Genomic DNA, 23,544 nt, shown 5'->3' with positions numbered 1-23,544 from the left:
ACATAAAAAATATCCAAATTACGACCTATGCCCTCTATGTCAAATGGAAAAATGTTAAATCACGTGTTTATGACCTCGAGGTCAGATTATTGTAATGTATTTGACGTTTGTTCTGCACGCTAGATAAACCAACTTCAGCTGGTCCAAACCGCAGCAGCTAGAGTCCTTACTAGAACTAGGAAGGATGATCATATTAGCCCAGTTCTGTCAACACTGCACTGGCTCCCTATCAAACATCGGATAGATTTTAACATCTTGTCAATGACTTATAAAGCCCTGAATGGTTCAGCCCCCCCCCAATACTCGAGCGAGCTCTTATCACATAGTCCTGCACGTCTGCTGCGTTCTCAAAACTCTGCCTGTTCGATAATAGCTAGAACATCAAAATCAACTGCGGGTGGCAGATCTTTTCCTACTTAGCACCCAAACTCTGGAACAATCTCCCCAACACTGTTCGGGAAGCAGACACGCTGTCAAAATCGGCAATTAAATGATAGTAGTAAGTAGAGCACACATACCTTGCAGTCTACCCATTTCAGAGTCATCTGATTCACTCTCTCCAGAGGTGGTCATGCCAACAGCTCCAGCCACTGAACTAGACGCTTCACAGCAAAGAGAGAAAATGAGCATAGAAAGGAGAGATATAGAATAAATCATTTTATGCCAACATCTTATGCCACAATCTTTGTGCTCTTATCTCATACGATCATAGTTTCACATACAATGTAGAGCAAAATGTCATCACACTCACCTGACGCCCCTTGTGGAGTCTCCTCTGTGCGCGCGGCCGATGAATTGGCCCCATCCTGGTTGTTGTCGGAGTCGGCCATTTTCTCCTGTCGGCGAGATTCGGCTGCTCCGCGCTTGCCCAGGCCTGAGCCTCGCCGACTAGAAAGAAAAGAAACAACAGGTTAAGAGAAAGACCTCATTAAAAGGTACATATCACACACACACACAACACTAAAATTATTCTAAGCTATCAAAATAAACTTTTTACTTAAATGACCATCTAAAACATTGCACCCAATTTCTGAAAAGGAAGTTAAAAAAATAAAAAAATAAATCCTCTGAACAAAAGTTAATGCGGCCGCAAGAAATACATCAGCAAGACTAGTATGAATTGCATCCTCAATCGATAATACATCTTTTAACAAAGACATTTAGTGGAACAAAACTCCATAAGAGTTTTGACGCCGATGAAAACTCAAAGCGTTTTGAATGTTTTTAAAGTGCAAGCCACTGTAAAGACCTTCATCCTCGTAAAATTTAACATGCTTTTTTCCCTGACTACAGCTTACTGAAGTGAAATGTACCTCTACAGAGACTGTAGTATACACCGTAACATTTAAGTGCTTCGCTTAAATGTGTAGTGTTCATAAACGGCTGTTGAGATAATATCCCATGGCTCTATTAGTTTCACTAGGGAATCAGAAAACAGCTATGCTTTCGCCAGAACTTGGCAAGCAGATTGTCTTTCAAAGCATCATCTATTTGACAGGATGTGTGAAAACAGGGGCTTGATGAATGTACGCCAGAAAGACAAAATTCTCTGGTAGTTGCAATTTTTCTCCAAAAGAAATGAGCAATAAAAGTGTGGGGCCAACAGGGCTCATACATGTTTTCTTGAACATTTGCATGTTCTAGATCGGTAGGCTTTTAAGATGCTGTCGGTTTAGTACCTGGTGCTGGCGCAAGAGCCCGTGGTCTTCTGACGTGTGCTCCTCCGACAGCTGGGGAGCTCTGCTGGGGGAGACTCACTACGCTTCTTTGTGGACTTCCTCAAACCTAGAAAGAGAAACATACAGCATTAAAATTTAAAATAATCAGAACAGAGGGAAAAGAGTGAGACCGCTAAAGGAAAGCAAGCCTAATTTAGAAGGCAGTTACTGAGAGAGATCACAGGAGAACAGCGTGTTTTAATCAATCGCACAGAGAACAGCATGCTATTCCCCAGTAGGCTACAATGACACATCAGAAACAGCACACTTTGGTTTTTTACTTCAGACTGCTGAAGTAGGATGCTGTACTTTTGAGAGTTTTTATCTGATTATTACTTACTACTTTTTATCTGCATTGAATCAAACCAGGTTTGGTGTCAACATGTAAATCCACCCAAATAATCTTAACAACTGGATCAAAAGGGGTGGCGTAAACTTGTATAATATGATCAACAGGCAAATATTGAGTATATAAACTAGTGGTCAATATTTGGTGTTTTTCACACAGTGCTCACAGTCTCCCTCTTGTTCGCCACCATCATTCAGTTCTGTCTAATTGAATAGAAGTCCATCTAATAATCAAATAAAACACACACACCAAACTTTAAACTTGTGCTCAAATTATACAGCACTTTATGCATTTGTCCAGTCATAGTCATGTCATTTTCACTGTGGGCTATATATGAGTGTTACCTTGAATTTATTTAAAAAATATAAATTTCCAAATCGCACAAACTAGAATACTGAATACCCAGAATACTGAGTGACCTGTTAACATTAAAAAAGTATATTTTTATATAATGTCCCACAAAAACTACCTAAATATGCGTATGTCTGCACAAATAATTTATTTTCAGACTCCTTTGTGAATGTCGTTATATTGCTTAGCATTATATCCTTATTTGTGAGCATACGTTGTCGTATTTTAACAGATCAGTGCCACGCTGATATGTTTGCAGCATCATCATCATCATCTAGTGAGCTCTGTAACATTGTACTGTTCCACCCCACTTTTAGTGCATTTGCAGGTTGAACACTAGGTCTCTAACTCTGTCATGTTGTGTCTACTGGCTGTAGATGCAATGCCCTATAGTGGAGAGGGGGCAGGAATATGAAGTTCATTTGCATTTAAAGTGATACACCAAAACATCGTTTGTTTTGTTGTTATAATCAATGATCTGTCAGGTATTTTAAGCTAAAACTTCACAGACGCATTCTGGGGAGACCCAAGGACAATATTACAATAAAGGCATAATAGGTGCACTTTAATAATCAATCTAAATCAAAATAAAACATGCCAGTCACACACCGGACGAGAAGCACAACACCACGCTGTGATTTTGATTACTCACGGGTGTCACATACCTGATGAGTCACGTTCAATTAATGCGCTGGCGTTTAAATAAAACAATGTGAAAATAATGGGAATAATAGCATAGTAAAGCATTAGCCCATCATCTAGCTCTGACCTTTGGCCACTGCTCACAACAAGCACTTTACTACATACAGAACACATTAAGGCAGTTTCCACAGAAACCAGGACGTCCTGCGCGTCATCTCATTAGCACTTTGTGTAAATTTAGTCATACTGTATCATCTACACTTAACGACGCCTTCAGCTCCTCAACAGTCTCGTAGAAAATAATCAGTAAGAGACACATAATCAGTAAGCCTGAAACATATGCCCAGTTTCAAAGCCTAACGTGCGGCCTATGTAGGTAGCCTCAGGTTATCTTCCCACTTCCTTTTGACCAAACCACCAACTGACTGTAAAAAAAACATTTTATTTTACATAAACGGTTGTTAATGAGTCTGTTCAGGTTGGTCTGAACTAGACATGTGCCGGTATTCTGTAATGCAATGCGTCACAATAACAAATATGCATGGTATTGTTATCATCGGCGCTTTAAAATACAGATTTTTTGAATGCCTTTTAAGGACACTTTTTCCAATAACTAGTTAAATGCACAAAAACTATTTTTACAATTCTTCATTATTACATTAGGGCTTCATTAACAATAATTTAATTTATAATTACACAGCTGACCCATCCCTTACACCTTAAACCTACCCATAACGCCAAATCTGTCCTTAACCTTACCAGTATCTGACCCTAATAGCAGAAGAAGTGTTCTGAAATACAATACATTCTACTTACTTTTGATTCAAGCACATAGAATTTAAAACCAAGTAATATAAAGTGTGACCGAAAAAAGTTAAACCTGTCATACTGTATTATGACAACACTTTTTTGCACCCAAATGTCAATATCATGGCAATACCATATACTATAATAAACATTTAGCAATTAATTGAAAAATGAAAATTTGATACCGGCATATGCCTTAGTCTGAACATCTCTTCTTCTTTGCACTACTAAGAAGACCGGTCATTAAGGATGAACAATATTATCGGACTGATATCAGTATAGGCTGACAACGACCAGATATGAACAATTATGCCGATATGTCTTGCCAATAAGAGGAATACATTAGCTCACATGCATTCAGGGTGTGCTACTGATTAGATCATGTCCACAGTGTGGCTTATTCTTGAAGTAAAGTTTTTCTGAATGATGATTAGATTGACGCAGTATACACATTATGTAAACAAACTTATGGATGAGATTCGTTGTCATTTGACAGCACTAATTTTTAATAGTGCATATCAATACAGAATTCAAGAAATGTGTATATCAGCTCATTTGATCAGTTATGTTTCAATAATTTTTTTTCTTTGCTTTAAGATAACAATTAGCTTATCAGGAGCAAAGCAGGGCATCTTTCTTGAAAACCCAAAAAAATATAAACTGTAATTAATGTGAGCTTAAAGAAAATGTTATGTTTATATAACATTTCAATATGAATATAAATATATTTTTTCAAATATATCCTGTATGTGTTTTTCGGTTTTTATATATAAAGTTTCTTTTTGGATGCGATTCATTGCTTGACGGCACTATTAAAAATGTTAAACATTGCTTGTTCACCATAAACGAAGTTACCAAAAACAAGCTGTACTGTAAACAAAAAAATTAACTAAATTGCTTACTACACTTCAATCTGATATAATGTATATCGTCTCAGTACCCTGCCCTACAGAATAAAGAAAGAAGGTAAAATCAAAGAACCTTTGAAACACCTCTGACAGCGCTTTCCCTGTAAAGCCAGATGAATCACTCATGCCTTCAACAGCTCCTGTCTGGTGGTCAAACCCTAACACTGAGGGTCTATTCTGGGCAATGCACTGCTCCCTGCCCTTTGGCAGAATGCCCTCCCGTGACTCTTCATATCAGAGATCGTCCTTCCATAATCAACCCAGCCTGACCCATGTATACACAGGTATGACCCCTCATACGCAATATAAACACCTCCAACAAACCTTCAAACAACACTTTACACAACAACCCTCAGTAGAAAAAATCTGGCTCAAATCAAAACATCCAAACAATACCACTGACGTGATCTTAAACATCCAACCAGCAGCACTCATAAACCGAAATTTTCACGCCAGCATTTTGACCCACCTCCAGGCATTCTGATACTCCAAAGCTCTGCTAGGCTAAAACTGCACAGCAAAGTAACTACACCGAAAGCCCTTCCTACCTCAGCATACATCCAGCCGCGACTCTTGTCCATACAATACTGTAAGGCAGCAGAAGGCTGATATTTTTAGACCAGTACACTGGCACTGAACTGGATTGAAACCTGAGCCAGCTCCCCCTGCCATGACCACAGCCAAAACCCCATCCACTATTACTGGGGCTAGAAACTATCACAATCAAAATGATCACTTTGCTGAAGACACCGATTTGTGGAGGCAGTGCTGCTCAAGGTATTAGCCCTCAGGTCAAGGAGCAGCTAAAATGATCACAGCAAAAATTCCTGTAATTTACCAATCCCAATTTTATGAAACCTGTCAGGAGTGCTCCCAGGTTGTATTTCACCCCAAAATTTTATGGAAATAAATAATATATATATATATATACTGTATAGATTGAACAACTAAATACAGACACGTTTTAATGAAATGTAAAGTATGATAAAAACTAGCGAAAAAATATAATCTGACAAAAATATTATTATAAACTAGTTTAGTGGATAATTCATCATTAGTGCACATTCATTTTCACACTTACAGTCTCCAAAACTTTCATCCACCATAACATTTGGATGGGTTTAATTTTTTTTCGTATTTGCATTTGTAGCAAGCATTTTGAACAAAATTTTTTTTTTTTCTTTCCTATGATACATTTTCCTATGTATCATATGTCGCTGCCTCTACTACAGTGTTAAATATTAAATTATAAACATTAACCTTTGTTAATAGCTATTATTAATCTTTCATTGCACAAAAGACTCACATGAAGTCACTCTTATTGGAGCGCACACCTGGAGGGCAAAATGAAGCATTAGCTACGTTTACATGTACACTTTTAATCACTCTTGATTGAAAGATCTGGTGGACTGCTTACATGAGAAATAAATCTAATCCAATATGGTGTTTACATGTGCCTGTGCTTTCAGTTTTGGGACACGCTGTAAGTACTGTAGCCTAACAACAATACATCACCAGAGGAAAAAGCCCTTATGTGTGTTAATATTTTTAATAGCTGCTTGCACTTAGAATAACAGACTAATATTGGAATCCCTTGCATTCATTCTAGTGCTCGGTCCTATGGCAAACCCTCCGTAAAGCTGCTCTGTAATAAATTGTATTCAGATACTAAATTAGTGTCTACCTAAATGGAAAAAAATTACGTTTCTTACCAAGAGTTGCAGAACAATGAATCAAAGGAGCGTTGCTTTATGAACACAGAGAGTGATCGCAACAAGTTATATCACATAACATGTCCACAAGTATTACACTGTATAAGCACTTCTTAATTCAAGCAGTTTGGAAATTATGAATATGTAATAAATATAAATACATACAAATTACTGTCAAGTTGAGCTATACTTTCTCTGTGTTGTTTCTAAGCTGAAAGCAGAACAATTTTGTTTTACTTTATACATCTATGCCATGTATACATTAAGAGTGTAATAAATTGTGCCATGAACATTTTTTTTTAGCAATCGGCTGTTATTCTCTTCAGGTGAACTTGATTTAAATATTCATCTGTACCTCAACTTAGACCATGGAACAGCTTCATGGTGCTTGAAAATTATTTTGTGCTTTTCTTGGAGCTTAGCAATAACGCAGAACAGTATACACACAGCATTACATTGGGATCAGTCAACGAAACCTGATCGGACAGAATCAGAGCCAATACCAATACAGAGTATCGGATCGATGCAACCCTAGTGAAAATGTGTCAGTTCTCATTAAAGTGACAGCCCTTAACAATGTGAAAAGCTGGGTTAATTTATAAATAATTTATCTGTCTTTCCCTTAGATTTTGGGCTGAAATATGACCCAGATTGAGGAAAAGAATAAGATGAAAGTACAGAAGAATAACTCTGACCATTTCTCAAACTTAAGTCTGCATCCTTTGGAGGTCATATTTATAGGCTGCATGCATCATGAAGATGATCTTAAATTTATAATATTAACGGTTATAAATTACCATTGTTCTTAAGCATAAATTGTTGTAATACGCTTATCACCTGTGAACATAATGCTCAGTTAAGTGAAATAAACTAAGTTTTGACAGCGTATGCAGCCTGTGAATGCGACCTCCGGAGGATGCAGCCTTCCATTTGCGAAACATTGAACAAGTACACTTTATAAGGGTGTTTGAGTTAGAGAACCACTGCCTTGACTGACATTTCAGTTAATGGAACGCGTTGGTGTGTGTTTGCTGGTGAATTTGCCCCATCATTGTTACAAGTATGCACTGATTGAACGGCCACCAATTTTTATATCCTGTGATTGGACGATCTAAACTCAGAACTCATTTTTTATTAGTTGCAGCACATAGGACGTCACACATCCTGCACAATGCTACTCAAATGACAAAAGAGGGTGAATCATTCTCAATTTCACCAATTCATTAAACGATGTAATTCAGATGAATTAATAGCAGTACTATTACTTTTTTTTTTTACACAGAATGCATGTTTACATACAAAGATATACGTTTAACCAGGTTTATAATTTGTATTCATAATGAGGATTCTTATATTTTTAGAGCAAAACGCCAACATCGAAAAAAAATCATAGTAAAAAAAAAAGTCAGTTTATAACTTATAATTACAGATATACTGACATGTGCAACAAAGGGTGGCTTACAGCTAAAATAAGGCTTGAGCTTAAATAGAAGAGTTTCATGACCTCTTAAAAATAAATATTGGTGATTCATATCGGCTGATATTTTTTTGTAAAAAAAAAAAAAAAAAAAAAAAAAAAAAAAAGACAACATCTGCCACAAATTTGATGATCGATGCACCACTAATTGTAAGGCTTGCATATTCCAGAGTGAGAAAAGGATTTCTCTGTGCATTGATAATGTGAAGGATCTCGTAGTGTGAGCGCTTAACAGGATCAAAAGCAGTGTAAGCGGCATAATGTGTAATATCCTCCATATGTTCTGGGTTGAATCAATCTCGTATTTTGCCACGCGTCTAATAATCTCTAAATGCGACCCAGAGAGATCAGTCGTGTCACAGAAAGCTTGCATCACTGGTGGCAGGTGCCTGAAAACTGAAGTCCACTTCTAGCACCCTTGCAGCTGGTGTTCTACATGTGCAGTATGTTGAAACCGAAGCCTGTATGTAGAATAGATGGAAGTGTTTGCACACAGGGACATCCAATCTAACCAAAAGAGCCTAGCATTTTACCAATACACAAACACTCAATACCAAAAGTACCACTGGTGCCGAGTCAATTATTACGTTTTAAAAACGCAACAATACCAGTTATAAGTGCCGTCTCTATTTGTTCTTTCAAACGCCCCATGTATATTTGTTCGCATGTTCTGTGAAGATCATCATTTTTCGGTTTACAACACGTTTTTATTGTTGAACACTGTAGTCACACGATGCGATACTCTCACAAGCAGGTTCAATGGTGGTTCGGTTCAGTGCGATACGCAATTATGTTCTTTTTTCATTGTGAATGGTAGCAACCGTACCACTTTTTTTGTTAGCCTTCCGTAAAGGAAACCCATCACAGCAAAGGGTACCAAAAGGGTGGAGCTAAAGTCTCTGCAGAACTTAGATTGGTTGATTAGAATAGTCACTTTTGCGTGATACAAGGGGATCCCCTTCGCTCTTTCCAATCTGCAGTTTGTAAATTTATATACATTGGCTTATTTACAGTGAAAAAGTAATTTTAAATAACATTTCTATAATACGTATTTTATAATTTTATATTTTCACACAGACAATAGTCTTTTCTCAAGGTGTTCTTTTCTGTGCTTGTGGACTTGTGAAACGTCATTGCACAAAAACCTACATATTTTGAATATTACTGTTTCTGTGTCATGAAGTGCAGTTCTAAAAGGTTTTTCAGGCGTGAATGTAGTTGTTGAAAACTCAAATCTGTGGTTTATTTATAAAGATTCGATACGCCTATTTGATATACTGATTTTGTAGCTCTAGACGAGCGCCAGGCTCTCAGTGTTTGTGTATCCGCTTAGAGCAGCCTCAAGCTCGGCTAGTCTCTGCAACATTTGCTGCTGGCTCTGACATCTCTGTAGTGATTATACATGAGATACAATTCGTTTTGTGTAACGTTATATTTAACAGGCATTCATGGTCTCATACATGTTTTATTTGTCCCTGGTCATATAGTTTTCGCTAAGCACAGAGTTATATTTAAGCTTGGATTTGGACTTCACCGTAGAACAGCGCTGACTTGTTAGCTTTTGTCTTTATTTCCTCTTAAGCCTCTTATACTTTTATAAATGGCAATTATTGTTCATTAAAACTAACAAAAAAGGCAGAATTGTGCTTATTGTAACAATTGTACCAAGTAAGGGTACCAATGGCAGTGGAAACCCAAGCTGGATTACGGTACTGTACTGACCAATACCGTTCAGTGGAAAGAGTCACTAGTCTCCTATTTTATCGAACTAAGAACCCCATACCATGAATTAGACCTTGTTAGCTTCTTGTTAAGTTCTAAGTTCGGAACATTGCCTTAAAAATACATTAGCAGTTTGACCACTCACTTGCTAGTTTGGCCTGCAGTCCGGAGGGCCCAGGCTTGGAGGAGGTCTCGGCCTTGGCCGATCCCGGCAGGGACAGTTTGGGCTTTGGCAGGTTGACTTTGGAGTTGAAGCGAGATGTCCAGTCAAACTTGGAGGAGCTAGCAGCCTTGCTCTGCTCTTTATCCCGGCTGCTCCTTCTGGGAGAAGGGGAGGATGCAGAGCGCGACCGTCGCGCTTTGCTCTGGTCCTTGCCCTGTTTTAGCCGGGCACCCTGAGGGGCACAGCTGTTGGCGCCTGTGGCGGCCGAGGAGGAAGAGGAAGAGGAGGATGAGGAAGAGGCAGAGGAAGAGGAGGAGTCAGTCACGGTGCTACACCCAGCTTTGGCTGAGGCGGCCGATTTGGACGCCAGCTTGGTGGGTTTGGCTGCCCGGCTGGCCTCGCTGCGGGGTGGCAGGGGGCCTGCCGCGCTGCTTGAGCTGAGGAGGGAGGAAGAAGAGGAGGATGACAACGAAGAGGCCTCTGCCTTCTTACGCTTTTGAGAAGGGGTGCTTGAGGCCCCACTGGGGCCAGGGTAGGATGCGCTCTTCTTGCTCAGGGCTCTGGCGGGAGCCGGCTCGGCTGCTAACCGTCTCTTTTTGGACTTGGTGCTGACTGACGCTGGAGCCTTTCTCGGCTCTGTAACTTCAGGTGAGGTTGTGGGGGCCGATGGCCCACTGGATGAACTCTCCAAAAGGTGACTGGACACTGCTTTTGGCCGTTTGGCCGGGCTGGGTGAAAAGGTGATGTTGGGCTCTGAAGCTGAGCTGCGTTTGAGAGCACGGGTGCTGCTGCCCTCCCGTCTCCCCTGCTGGCCAGAAGTCCCTGCTGCTTCCAACTCTGGATCTGGAATCGAGTGTGAACCCACGGATAGAGAGAGGCTGTTCCTGCAAAAACAAACAGAAAAGGGAAAGCCTTGAGGACCCAAGACAGAGAGGTCATCACATGGTGAACTTGCATCACAAAAGACCCACACGCAATACAGGAGGAAAAAGGGATACCTTCGAGAGGCGTGGCCGCGGGCCGAGCCGACGGCAGAGCTGGGCGGGGCTTTGGAAGCCTTAGAATTAGATCTTCTATTTTCAGGTGGGGAATTTGCTTTTTGGTTTACTTGCTCTGGCTGCAACCTGGAGAGGTTGGGAATTAAATAGCATAGAGCAGTGTGTGATGGGCGGTAAATGAGGAACACCTCAAATTCAAATTTCACAAGATGACTAGTCCTGCAGTCCTACAGCACTTCCTACACACCAGTCAACTCAACGGCAAAAACAAACAACAATCATTACCAGCTTCTATCTAGATATTTCTCACAAATTGAGAGCGTCACCCTGAGTTGGGCAGATAGACTTTTAGCCATTTGGCTGTGTCACTGGAGGACATAAATAACTTGTTTGAAAGAGAAAGTGTCAAATGTGTGTGCATCATGCCTAAAAGAGAGAGACACTGTCAGTCTTCCCTGCACTGCTATTCAACAAAGGTGTCATGCTACTACTGAATCTATAGCACCATGGCAAAGGAAATTATATATTATTCAAGTTGAGAGTTTGCAGTGTGAACCAAATGTGACTAAAGAGACAGAGTGGGCACCCTAAAATACATATATTTCCATATTTCCTACATATATTTCTACTGTTGATATCACATAAACAATGTAGTCTGCATCCATAACCATCTAATAAGAATAAACTGACTATGTCTTGAGGTCACAAGTTATCCGATTACACTAAAGTTCAATAGTTGGGGTCAGTAGTTTGTTTTGGGTTTTTTATAAGGGCCATTACAGACGCCCTTATACAGATGCATGTAATGCTTTGTTTGTAACAGTGCTCAACATGGCTGTCACCAAAAAAAAAAAAAAAAAAACACTAGCGATGCTTTAAACAGGCAGAAATAATTTTTTTAAAAATCAGATATTTATAAAGTAAATTTAAGTAAAATCTTACTGAGATTAAAAAGTGGTACTGGAAACACAACACTGGAATTGTTGCACAAATAAAATTCTGCAGGTGCAACTGCTCTAGATGCAGATAGGCAGATTAATGTATATGTAGACCTAAACCAAGGACTTATTCAGCACTTTATTGCAAAGTTTGGCAACTGTGTACTCACCTTCCTGCAAGTGTGTGGTCTAGTGGCTGGGCCGCGGCTGTGTTCCTCTGTGAACGGCGCAGTGACCCCCCTGGATTGGAATTAGGCCGGTTGGACATTGGCACCTCTCTCCTGAAGGGACATACCCTTTCTAGACACTACCATTCACTGGTAACAAGTATAAAGAGAGAAAAAGGGAAGGTTAGTTGAGAACGTTCTCAATGTTCTTGCGAACAAATTTTGGACAAAAGCCTTTCTGTACTGTATCCACCAGTTAGTACCAAACAATATGGATTATATACACTGAACTTCACTTGGTGACTAGTGAACAAAGCGATCTTAGTCTCACTGTATAACCACACAACCAATTGATCAATTCATCTCCATTCTGTCTGGTCCCAACAACCAACAACCATGACCAAATGCACCTCCCGTTCCATTTACGCAAAACCAATAGGAGCTCAATATCATCTTTCGAATCGCAGACATGTACCGCAGCACATCCGTGGCTCCACCACTTGTAACAGATCAATAACCTTGCTCACATCTCAAATTAGCATACGCCAAAGGACTACTGCACAAATGATCCATGAAGACACCAAGAAAATGAAGGAGTGAGAGAGACAATCAATAGGACAAATGCTTTCTGAAGAGACACTGAAGGAGAAAAGGACAAATGCACAGGAAAACAAAACACATGAAGTACTTCTACACTGACCGACCAAATTTTAGTTTGATGGCCATTTCCGTGGTAATGCTGGCATCAAGCTTGAGGCGATTTTAAAGACGGCAGCATGCTGGCCTGCATTACAACATGCAGTGAGATAAGACACATTCTAAACATATACGGAGAATAGCTGGAGGGGGGCCTTTGTGTCCTCCTCAGTTCAGTGGTAATGAACAGCACCGACCATCAATCACTACGACGCCGCAGAGACACACAATCCCACCACACCTTTATCCTGCGAGATGGTGTCTTGCGGCACCATTATTTAAGTGGGGGCACATGATTATGAGAGATGATGTAAATGAAAGACAATGCCAAACGGCATCTGTGAACTGTTATAGGAAATAAGACTCACAGTTTGATCTGCTCATAAAGACGCACAAACGACATACATTCATCCATGACACAATCTGAGATTCATGCGTGATGAAAAGTTGTACTTCTAGACAGTATGTCATATATTCCAATCAAAATGATGTGCTTGAGCTGACAATTATCAACGTCCAACTTTATCCTAAACATGAGCGTGCAGTCATTAAGAAAGAAATGTTTAATACTATATCATCTAAAGCAACTCATCACACATTTCTTCTAAAAGTATTAGCGGCTGTTTGTAATACGTCACTTTTGTTTCACCCTACCACGGTCAGAAAGTAGAAGGTAAACATTCTTGCCATTATGCTCCTGCGAACAAACTGTAATTTAGCCCAGAGTGAAAACTGTGTTTATTTACACACAAGCAGTTCATGTTCTGGTATATTGAGTTGTTTGACATGTCCGTTGCTAAATGTCTATTTAGCGACAGACATTTTCAGCATTTTAGTACATTGGTAATGAGAAGAGCTGAAACATGTTCAGCTAAACTCAAAAGTCTCCCTTTATTTTTCCACTAAAATAAAAGTTTGAGATTTTAAAACGTGTCAGTGAAAAATGTATCGCATAAATACTTGAATTTTGACCTGCAATGTAAAAAATACATATACAATAGTAATGTCTTTCTAAGGATTGTGTTGCTTTGTTATATTGAAAACACCATTTTGAATGTGATGAGACATTAATCACACAAAAAAGGAAATTTAAGTCCACTTTAAAGCGAAAATCAACACAAAGATTTTACTAACATTTAAAAGCAACTATTTCTATTGACAGAAGTGTATGGCCTCTTGGTTTGGACATACCAGCAGCAACAATACATATATTCTGATTTAAAAAAAAAACTTACCTGGAAACGTTGTATAAGACACATTAGAAATATGACGTTATCCAAATCATAATTTATAAATCTATCCTAGGAAAGACAAAAAAAACACCAACATAAACGCAAATCTGTTATGTTATAATATATTAACTTAATCTCAGAGGGTACTTAAATGTAATTTATTTTTGTTTCAAAAAGGTTTTGCTGATGGAAAAACTTTGTTTGCTGCATGTATATACAGACAAGATAATCATGCACTATTACAGCCTCAGTGGGGTTGATTATTAAGCATTACAGCCATTACAAGCATTATAAAACAAATTAAAACCACCTAAATAACCTCTAACAACATTCTAAAACCATGCTAGAACAATCAATCATAACCACACAACAGCTAAATAACGCTGCAAATTGTAAATTGCAAATAAAAACCCATGAACCATAAAATTACAAAATCAGCCTCCACATCAGTGAAAGATGGTTACTTTTAATTGAAAGTAAAAAAAAATGAAATATGGTAAAATGTGTTTACATATACCAAACTCCCAAAGACCATGAAAAAAAAAACCTAACCTAACTGCTAATGATGGTCACATGAAGAGCGAAATGTGTTCTGATAAAAAATAACAATTACACGTTGTCAACTTTATCAGGGCATAAATGGTATAAAACTGTGCAGAGTGCTAGTCTCAGAACAACTGTTAAGAAACAGTTAGTCAAAACTCAATTATAATAATAAAAAAAAAATAAACACTAAAGTGTATAATTTTTTTGAATGATGGGTGTTCTATCCACTGGAAACACCGCTGAGCTTTGAGCAAAAACTGTGGGTGTTGATTCTGACAAGTGTGGCTTTAAAACTTTTTCTATGCACAACCGGATATTTTTGTGTGTCACTGAAATGGAATTAAATTATCATTTTGAGCAAATATTCACCGACAATGTGAACTGATGGGAGGAAAGTGAGAAGACACTGAGGGTTCCCACAGCGCAATGTAACATTTATAGTAAAGAGCTGTTGCTAAACCACATACCACAAACATAAGCTGGAGTGGAAAACACATACAGTAGCAGAGGTGACGAATAAATCAGGTTCGCAGGAATCTAGAAACTCTGCTTAATCTGATGAGTATCCTCCTGCTTCACGTCACCGGCATTTCACGTGTCTTTAACAACAGATTGTGCAACTCAAGCAGAATCGAACGGCGAGCGAATCGTCACTTAAAACTAAATTAGCGCAAAACAAGTTTCAGTGGTTAAAAACAGCGCAAACTTTCCAGTTATCTTTGATATTTCTCAAAAAATTATGCAATACGTGGTTTTGCCCTGGGGAACCATCTATTCATTCAAAGAAATCGTATCAGGTTAATTTGTCCACTCAGTCCATGAAAGTCATAATGAATTTAAAAAAAACATACCAAGTAGCTATTACAAACACCTCAAAGATCCATACAGTTCTGTGTCACCCCCTGCCCAAAATCATTTAGTAATAAAAGTCACGGATCCACTGAACATTTCCTGTTTCACCTAAGGTCAAATGGGCTTCATGCTCGCTTCAAAAAAATTACAGTATGTCATATGAGAAGACCGTAGAACTCCATATTAACCCATGTAGTCCAAAATATAAGTCTACAACGCAACATTTGTCTAGTGTCAAAGGAGGACAGGGATTTATGGACTCTTAACCCAGATACATTTTTCTTAGGCCAAATGTGTCACTTTAAATATGGATGCTCCTGCCGCTAAACACAGATCCTCTCAGGACAACATGCTCAAACTCGAGGGTCAAGTTGATTCACGGCTCGACAACAAATGACATTGGTCAAATGCTCCTCTGGCAAATGGAAATGACTAGTGCACTGAAACTAATGAAAACCAGATTTCGAAACGCACAGCAGACACACTGGAAGCACACTATAAGGAGCTACAGGAGCTTTAAGAGCACTGATTCATGAAAATGGAAGATAACAAGATTAGTTATTTTTTCCGTTTTCATAATTGTCGAGGAGTAAAACATGCATTTATACACACATACTCACACATGAAAAGAATCATGCAGAAACGTATGGTGGTCCAATTTCTAGGTGCAACTTAGACATGTAACAAGACAATATATCCACACTGATCAACAGCTCAAATATTATCATTCTTAATCCTATGCATGCACATTTTCACACTCACACATGCTTGACTTGTTTCTTGACCTATACTACAAAAGGTTGTCATTTATAAAGACAGACATTAAAAAGATCCTGTTATCCAACCCTAAACTGACAACTGACTTGCTCAAGGTATCATGTAACCACTGCGATGCACTCAAAGGCAGCTTTTTACAACCAATAGGCTCACAAACTCAACCTAACTTTCCTAAGAACCAAACTGTTATTACACAATCATGTTGATTAACAGAACAGCCCACAGGTTTAAAAAAAAAAATAAAATAAAAATCATGTAACGATCACTAACAAATAAAGCAATTCCAACACCCAGCTCATGACATTCACTATTCCCTTTCTTGGCTTCCTGTACCATTTTATAAATCCATCTTCTTGATTTTCAAATGTGTTCATCTACTGTTAGATCTAAAAGAGGGGGAAACGTTCTGATAAGTCTAATGCTATTGAAATACACCACATTAATCTATATATCCAATCACCTCAAATATGCCTGTTTCTGCCATTTTGCTTGCTTGGCACCATCACCAACTCCATGCTGGGAGGAGAAACAAATGGCTTTAATTACTTTACCCCTGTCATAACTGACACAGGATCAGCTCCACAGCCCAAATCAAATAATCAAGAAAACTAAAACGGGCCCTGAGGGAGAGAGAATAAAAAAAAAAGCAAGATCAATTCTGTAATACAGGAGAAACTGTGTCGTCATTCAAAGGCCAAAATGAATTAATGCATAGACTCTTCAAAAAGTCCTTTTCTATTTATCCATCAGGACGTGATTGGATCATGAAAATTAGTCCCTACGATTGGTGATTAGATTAGAGAGAAAAAGACAAAAAGGAACTCTGTTTCAGAGGTGCTGCTAGTCATCACATTCTGATGAAATAATGAAAAAAACTGTGCTCTGATGAATCTGTTTCCTTACACTAAACCAGGAAATGTATAGAGCCAGTTCTGATTTCATGTCGACTTTACTAGAATCTTCTACTTTACAATTGATCGAAAATACAACAATCGATTTGAAAAAGGTGATTGCCTAGATCATGTTGCTTTTTAAGTCAGCGAGAAGACCATTAAGTTCACTGCTCAAGTTTTTCCAGCTTACACCAAATCTAAGGACTAGATTCCAAAATCAGAATCTGAATGTGAAAAACAGCTTCACCTGTTCAAGCCATATATTCTGGATGTCAAGAATCTTAACTGCCAAACCAAGATTGTCAATTTCCTGTTTAACCCCCATCTCCGCCACACCTGTCCCTCACCGGACCCATCTTGTCAGCATGAAGGTAACGGCAAGCGCAATGCAAACTTACCAGCCGTGTGCAAATGCCCCAACCAGCAGCCTAGGGCGACAAGAAGAGGGACAATAATGGGGGAAAGAAGGAGGGGGGGGAAAGGGTAAAAAAAAAAAGTTGATTTTAGTCAAATACTTTATTCCATTAAATGATGACAACGTAAAATCAGAGATGAATTAAATTACAACTGCAGACTAATCTGGCAGCCATTTTGTTCAGTAATATAGTCCAAATCTATGCCATATGTAATTCACTGACAATATGCAATACATTTTTTTAGACAAAGAACTAATTTCAAATGAAAAGATAAGTAGAAATACTGAATAGACTTAGTCATGCTATATAACCTCTAGATGACTTTAAAGATTATAAAGAGTCTTTAACCACATTCAGCCACACTGACAAGGATGGAACACATTTTAACCTATCAAACTTAGCTTATTTAACGCATTGCTAATTTTGCCTCCACATCTTTTATGAATACGTTCACTATTCGGTTTTTGTAAATACCACAGATTAAGTAAGCTGCTTTTCCAACACTTACGAGAAGATAAGAGCCTCTTTGTGTCTATTTTCATTCAAGACTACGACAACGACAATATAAAAGGGTATTTATATCCGTATCACTAACGTTTTGCTAGTGAACGTATGCATGCGATACACACAGGCGAGCTGAACGTCCGAAACGCGACCGCGAAGCATAAAAATAACGTTTAGGTCGTCGGCTCGCGAGGTTTTGAAAGCAATAAAATGCAGTTTAAAAGTACAGATATGAGGAATATTCGCGTTTAAACGAAACGACAGGCCCTTCTCCCCACAACGACACCACCGTTAAACGTACTTCGGCAAGCTAAACAACGTATGTGGCATTCAAACTACAACACGTTAAATACGGGATTCAAAACATAAACGTTACCGAACCGAACACGAAAAACGTCCGTTGCGACCACAACGTCAAACAATCGACGAACCTCCCCAAACATGTCAAAAAATACCCCGTGCACACTCCTGAGACTTCTACTTCCCTGAAGAGAGGGTGAACCGATATCGACGATTTCGAGTTGAATTCCCTCAAACGACTATAAAAACAAAGCAAACGCTTCACTTGACGCGATCGGGCGCAGCTTTGTGCTAGTGTGTGTATTTGGACTGTTGACATGAAAATACGACATGATTATGAAGGCCGTTCTCAGAACAGGCCTGAGTCGATCCTTTTGTTTATTTTGCCCAGTCCGTGAAACAAACTCGTATCGGTCGAAACTCAATCGCTGCCCGTACACGACCGAACCGCGAGAAACGTCTACGCGCAAAAACGCGTACGCGTTTAGTTCGTTACAAATAAACAAAATACAGCGAGATAAGTTGATTTTCGCACTCCGCGGCCTTACACACCGGTCTCGCGTTTTGTGGCCCTGTATAATCGATATCCTCGTTCAAATAATCCGTGGTCGTCACATTCAAAACGCATAAACGTTGAAAACGACGCGGTTGCCGGCTGCTGCGGAGCACTAGAGAAAACAACACGCGATGGAGTCAATTAAAGTGAAGTTCACTGAGTCGAAGTGATAATCATGATCGGCTAACGCTAGCCGCCGCGCTAGCCATGCTAAGTTAAATAACACACTCAAAACCGCATTGTATCAAGTTACTCGTAAATTACCAACACCTTCGAGACTGACAGACAGCCTGACATTAGTTTCAAGCGCCGAATAAGAAAAACCGTTCAGTTTTGTTTTAAGCTGTCTATGGTGCTAACGTTGCTAGCACGGCTAAACTGCTAATCTGCTGAAGGGACGAAGCGTGACAAGCGATTATCAACAAATAACCTGTCTTAATTAAAACGGCAGAAGCAAAACACTGCACAGCGTGAACAATCACCACGATAGTACTAAAAAAGGGAAAGAATGTACCGTTGTTGTCAGTATTTGGCCTACATGTGGTAAAGCTAAAGAGCAAAGCCGGTCTCCTGTCGACGTGTATGCGGGCAAGATCAGGTCAAAGTGACTGAAGACGTAAACAAACTACCAGCACCAGCAAACTACACTAATTAACATTTCACCTGAACACGACTGGATAGCACAGGAAAACCATCACCGGTGACGGATGCAACCTTCCTCCGTTTCAATCAGACGTTTCGTGACATTACCGATAAATAAAGAAGGTGGTATAAACAGAAACTTGTATTCAGTTTTCAGTTCTCGTTACCTTCTAGCTCATGGGCCGTTGTATTATTATTAATAACGTCTTAAAAATCTTTAAAACGGCCCATCCCTTAAAAAGCCAACAAAACAATAGAAATAGTCTTCATATACGTTGTACTAGTCAGACGCTGATCTCTTTTTTATGGTTTTAATGTCCTGTGTGTGTTTTTCTAAAGGGGATGTAAACGTCTCAATTCCTCCTCGATACCTCGCAAACGTTATTAAAAAGATTCGAGTGGTTTACTGCGTCTAGCGTTACAATAATGCTAAAAGTGTCCACTGTAAATGTATAAAACTAAAAAAACAAACAAGGGAAACAGGAAAAGGGCTCGAGGGATGACAACTGGAAACCATTTTTTCTTTCGTCTGGCTTTTCTCACTCATATTACACGGCTCCTGATTCACACGAAGAGCTGCGATGCGCATATGATGCAAGACATTTCCCGGACGTTGAGCTTACATGTATATGTGTATATTTCGGTGTTGTTGTAATTACCTATTTGTTCCAGTGTTGTAGTAGCTGTTAGACACAGTGCAGCAGCAGCAGCTTTACCTTCATCAGCTGAGCGACCTGCGAACTGCCGCATCACCTCCGCTCCCACAGCTCTCGGTGCTTCCGCCACGCACTACTTCACACGCAGAAGAATAACGATTTACGACAACAACCGGCGCGGTAAAGCCTGGCCAACCGCGGCGCCTAGGACAATAACGGCCATTGGAGTAACTGCAAAAAAGTCGTTTAATAATTGACCCCGCGCCTTATGAATTCGTCACTAGTGCATCAGCTACGTACGTCAGGATTTTACAATATCAATCCGCCGGGTCGTGACCCCCCACTACCACCATCTTAAAAAAACGTTCACCCTTACATCATTTCAAGTAAACTTTTTTAATTACTGTTTTAGGCTGTTTATCGTATGTGTTTCGGACAAAACAGATGCGAATAGATGTGCATAAAATCGATTTGCGAAAGGGAAATAAATCATTTTGGTGTGTCTGTTGTCATGGCAACCACTAAGCGTCAAAATATGGCGTCTTTGCTGAGCGAGGTACTGTTTGAAACCGCTGGACAAGGTCCGCCTCCCTCTAAAGACTTCTACCAGTTTGTTGTCACACAAAACGAGGTATTTAGAAATACATATAATGATTCGTCCTCTGGAATTACTGGAACGTGTTGGTCAATTACCTGCATGACAAAAAACAATTGTTTCTGATCAGCAAAATGGATTGTGATGTTAAATATTGTGTCATAAGTTATAATAACGTAACAAAATACTAGTGTTTACGCATTGTATTTCTTACAGATGGAATTTCTGTTAGTCATATTAGACTTAATGTTTCCTAATACTTAATTACCAACAGATTATATGGAGGTGGTGGAAGATTTCAGTTCGGTCTGAACTCAGAGGAGCACCGCCTGGAGAAATAAAACAGCTCCACCACGACTTTTTGAATGATGGAAGGTTGCAGGGTAAAGCTTCGGCTTTCTTTATTCCTCAGCTAAATAAGAGTCATAATCGTGAATGTCATGATGATATATTTGCGAATGTCATTCGTGATTTTAGAGCAGCTATCTGCAGTGTTTGGCACTAGGATCCTGGACTACACTTTGGCTCTCTGTCGAGGGCATGTTGACTACCTGGAACGTTTACCTGACAAGCTGCTCCTCAAAATCCTTTCCTACATATCCTTACAGGACGTTGCCCACCTCAGCCAAACCTCGAGCAGGTTTAGGAAGGTTAGATAAACACACCGTCCCTTTATCCTCTGCTTTTTGAGTGAAACTGAAACAATGTAAGAATGAGCGGCCTACTAGTAGTGTTCACGGCAAAGAAAAGCACCAGTATTACTTATAAATTAACCTTTAAAGTATTATACGTTATAAATTGTCCCGCATTATTTGTGCTACAGAAATCATAGAGTATGGTGTGCGGTTTTGTTAATCTGTTAATATGCATGTGCGTCCAGGTGTGTAACTCAGATGAGATCTGGAGGCAGGCTGTGAGGAGTAACTGTGATATGATAACTGAAGACATGGAGATGCTGGCAAATGTCATGGGATGGAAGAACATCTTCTTCAAGTTTTATTATAATAAAGAACATGACAGCACAGCCTTTTCCGCGCAGGAAGAAGATGAAGCCAATACCAAATCTCCACAAGCTATGAAATAACTATGTCAACCAAAAAGACAATCATACGATCTTAAAGCGTTTCATTTATCGCTTTAGTCTTTTTAAAAAAATTCTAATTCAGACCAGTTGTGCCGTGTTATGACCGACAAGGTATTACATATTCAAGTGTTAATTTTATATTTTAATGTGTGTAATCCATAAATAACTAGTCAGTATTGCGTATATTCACTGTTTCTGTCACCAAATACCGCTATGTTTTGTCACACTTTACTTCCGCCCTCTAGTGGGGACTGTTGATCTATTTTCAGTTGCTGTAATTTGGAAAACGACCAGAAGATGGCGCAAGTTAATAAAGTGAGTGAATGTGCTAAACCAATGAAACGAGCTTTCGCTTCAGATACGGTTAAAATAAAGCGTGCTGTAAAAAAAATAAATCACCCAGTCAGATGAACCTTAGTTTTTAAATGTAAGTGGTTTGAAATGCCAAGTCAGGGTATTTTTAGATTATCCATTTGTGGGGAAAATGCCTCTTTTAGTATCAAAACATACAAAAGAAAAAAGGAAGTCGATTTCCGTTCTGTATACACACACACACACACACACACACACACACACACTGCTAATTTCTATATAGTTCACTGAGCTCACATTAACACATTGTTGTCACTCCATAAGGGAAACACTATTTGTGTTTGAAACTGTTATACAAAATTTCTACTCTTGAAAACACACATTTGGTGAAGCAGATGCACACATTAGCAGAGTAGGCTGCGTACAGATTTTTTCATTATTGTTATTATTTGTTATTAGGAAACAGAAACGCATGTTTGACATGCACAGGCCCTGTAAGGTTGTATTTTCACACTATTTGAGGGTACATTGTCATAACAAAATTCATTGCCGCTGATCTGAGAAGAATGGTCTGGTTTTCATAAACCTGTATTTTTGACACAGGTGTGGCCTGTGTGATTAATAGTCCAAGTCTGCCCTACAGCTTCATGACAAATACCTAGATTAAGTCAGGCATATAAAAACAGTGTTTAAAAATACACTTATATCACAAATGTATACATGAAACTGATCTCACAGTAGTCTTACAACACCGTAAACAATGCCTAATTGCAGTTAAGCGGTACATTTAAAATAAATTAGTTCACCATTTTGGGTTTAAAAAATGGTGAACTAATTTATTTTAAATGTACCATTTTATAAACCTAAATTAAAAAATCAGGAAAAAGATAAACAGTTAAAATGATGTAAACTAATCAGAATATAAATTCATGCTAAGCTAAAAAATACCATGCTTGCTCTCTGTGCCTGACTACATTTTTTAAATGTTGTGTTCTGGTTTTACTATAACTGATGCAGCGTTTGCCTATTGATCGTTGGTTAAATGTGAACAAAAACCTAAATTAATCAGTCTAAATTTTCACTTCTGTGTAACAAAACATTTTTGTACCGCAATATTGTGACGCAACATATTTTTCACCCCTCATGAGAGAGAAAAAAAAGGAAATATATACAAAAGAAACGTTGCAGGGAAGAAAACGACATTTTACTTCTCTTCTATTGTTCATTGACAACGGTAATGCTGCAGTATTTATGAGTTTATGTCTCCAGATGTGTAAACGTCGAGCCTGCCAGGCGCCATAAACGGAGGCGCGCTCGGATCCTTCGGTCTCTTCCCAGCTCAACCAATAGCGTGGCTTTGGGGGCGTGGTCACTGTAGCAGGACCGTAGGAGCGGGAAGATGGCCGTTAGAAAATTTATTCGGTTACAGATTTTTACTGAATTGTAATCGTAAGGATGTGTGATTAGCGCAAGAAGTTGTTTGAAAATACTGCTTATTTTTATAAATACTAATTTTTTTAGCGGCGCAAAA

The 23,544-nt window shown here is 39.0% G+C and overlaps 2 protein-coding genes across 11 annotated transcripts in view; one reads left to right on the top strand and one right to left on the bottom strand.

Moving 5' to 3' along the window:
* The window catches only part of trip12 (thyroid hormone receptor interactor 12), a 36,288-nt gene extending 16,139 nt beyond the window's left edge, over positions 1–20,149 (bottom strand). For 4 of the 10 annotated variants that reach the window (XM_043264391.1, XM_043264397.1, XM_043264398.1 and 1 more), the window contains exons 1-8: positions 20,026–20,149; positions 17,347–17,376; positions 11,956–12,102; positions 10,848–10,973; positions 9,832–10,733; positions 1,680–1,785; positions 752–888; positions 519–602 (exon numbers count right to left, since the gene is read on the bottom strand). In XM_043264391.1, the coding sequence (XP_043120326.1) occupies positions 519–602; positions 752–888; positions 1,680–1,785; positions 9,832–10,733; positions 10,848–10,973; positions 11,956–12,053 (1,453 nt within the window). In that variant the 5' untranslated portion in view covers positions 12,054–12,102; positions 17,347–17,376; positions 20,026–20,149. Of the gene's footprint in view, positions 1–518; positions 603–751; positions 889–1,679; positions 1,786–9,831; positions 10,734–10,847; positions 10,974–11,955; positions 12,103–13,883; positions 13,950–17,346; positions 17,377–19,238; positions 19,359–19,387; positions 19,404–20,025 lie in introns of those variants that run through there. The other 6 variants (XM_043264400.1, XM_043264401.1, XM_043264393.1 and 3 more) reach the window with 5 other exon arrangements.
* A 307-nt stretch (positions 20,150–20,456) lies between these two features.
* Positions 20,457–22,021, top strand: fbxo36a (F-box protein 36a). Its single transcript, XM_043264402.1, has 4 exons — positions 20,457–20,653; positions 20,892–21,000; positions 21,095–21,267; positions 21,498–22,021. Exons 1-4 carry the CDS (start codon positions 20,477–20,479, stop codon positions 21,699–21,701), a joined length of 663 nt encoding a protein of 220 aa, XP_043120337.1. The 5' UTR covers positions 20,457–20,476; the 3' UTR covers positions 21,702–22,021.
* Positions 22,022–23,544: the final 1,523 nt, after the last annotated feature.

Source organism: Puntigrus tetrazona, chromosome 18, assembly GCF_018831695.1.
Source record: "Puntigrus tetrazona isolate hp1 chromosome 18, ASM1883169v1, whole genome shotgun sequence".
NCBI classification, from domain to species: Eukaryota; Metazoa; Chordata; class Actinopteri; order Cypriniformes; family Cyprinidae; genus Puntigrus; species Puntigrus tetrazona.
The sequence above is the reverse complement of the archived record's forward strand: the minus strand, read 5'-3'. Positions and strand labels throughout refer to the sequence as shown.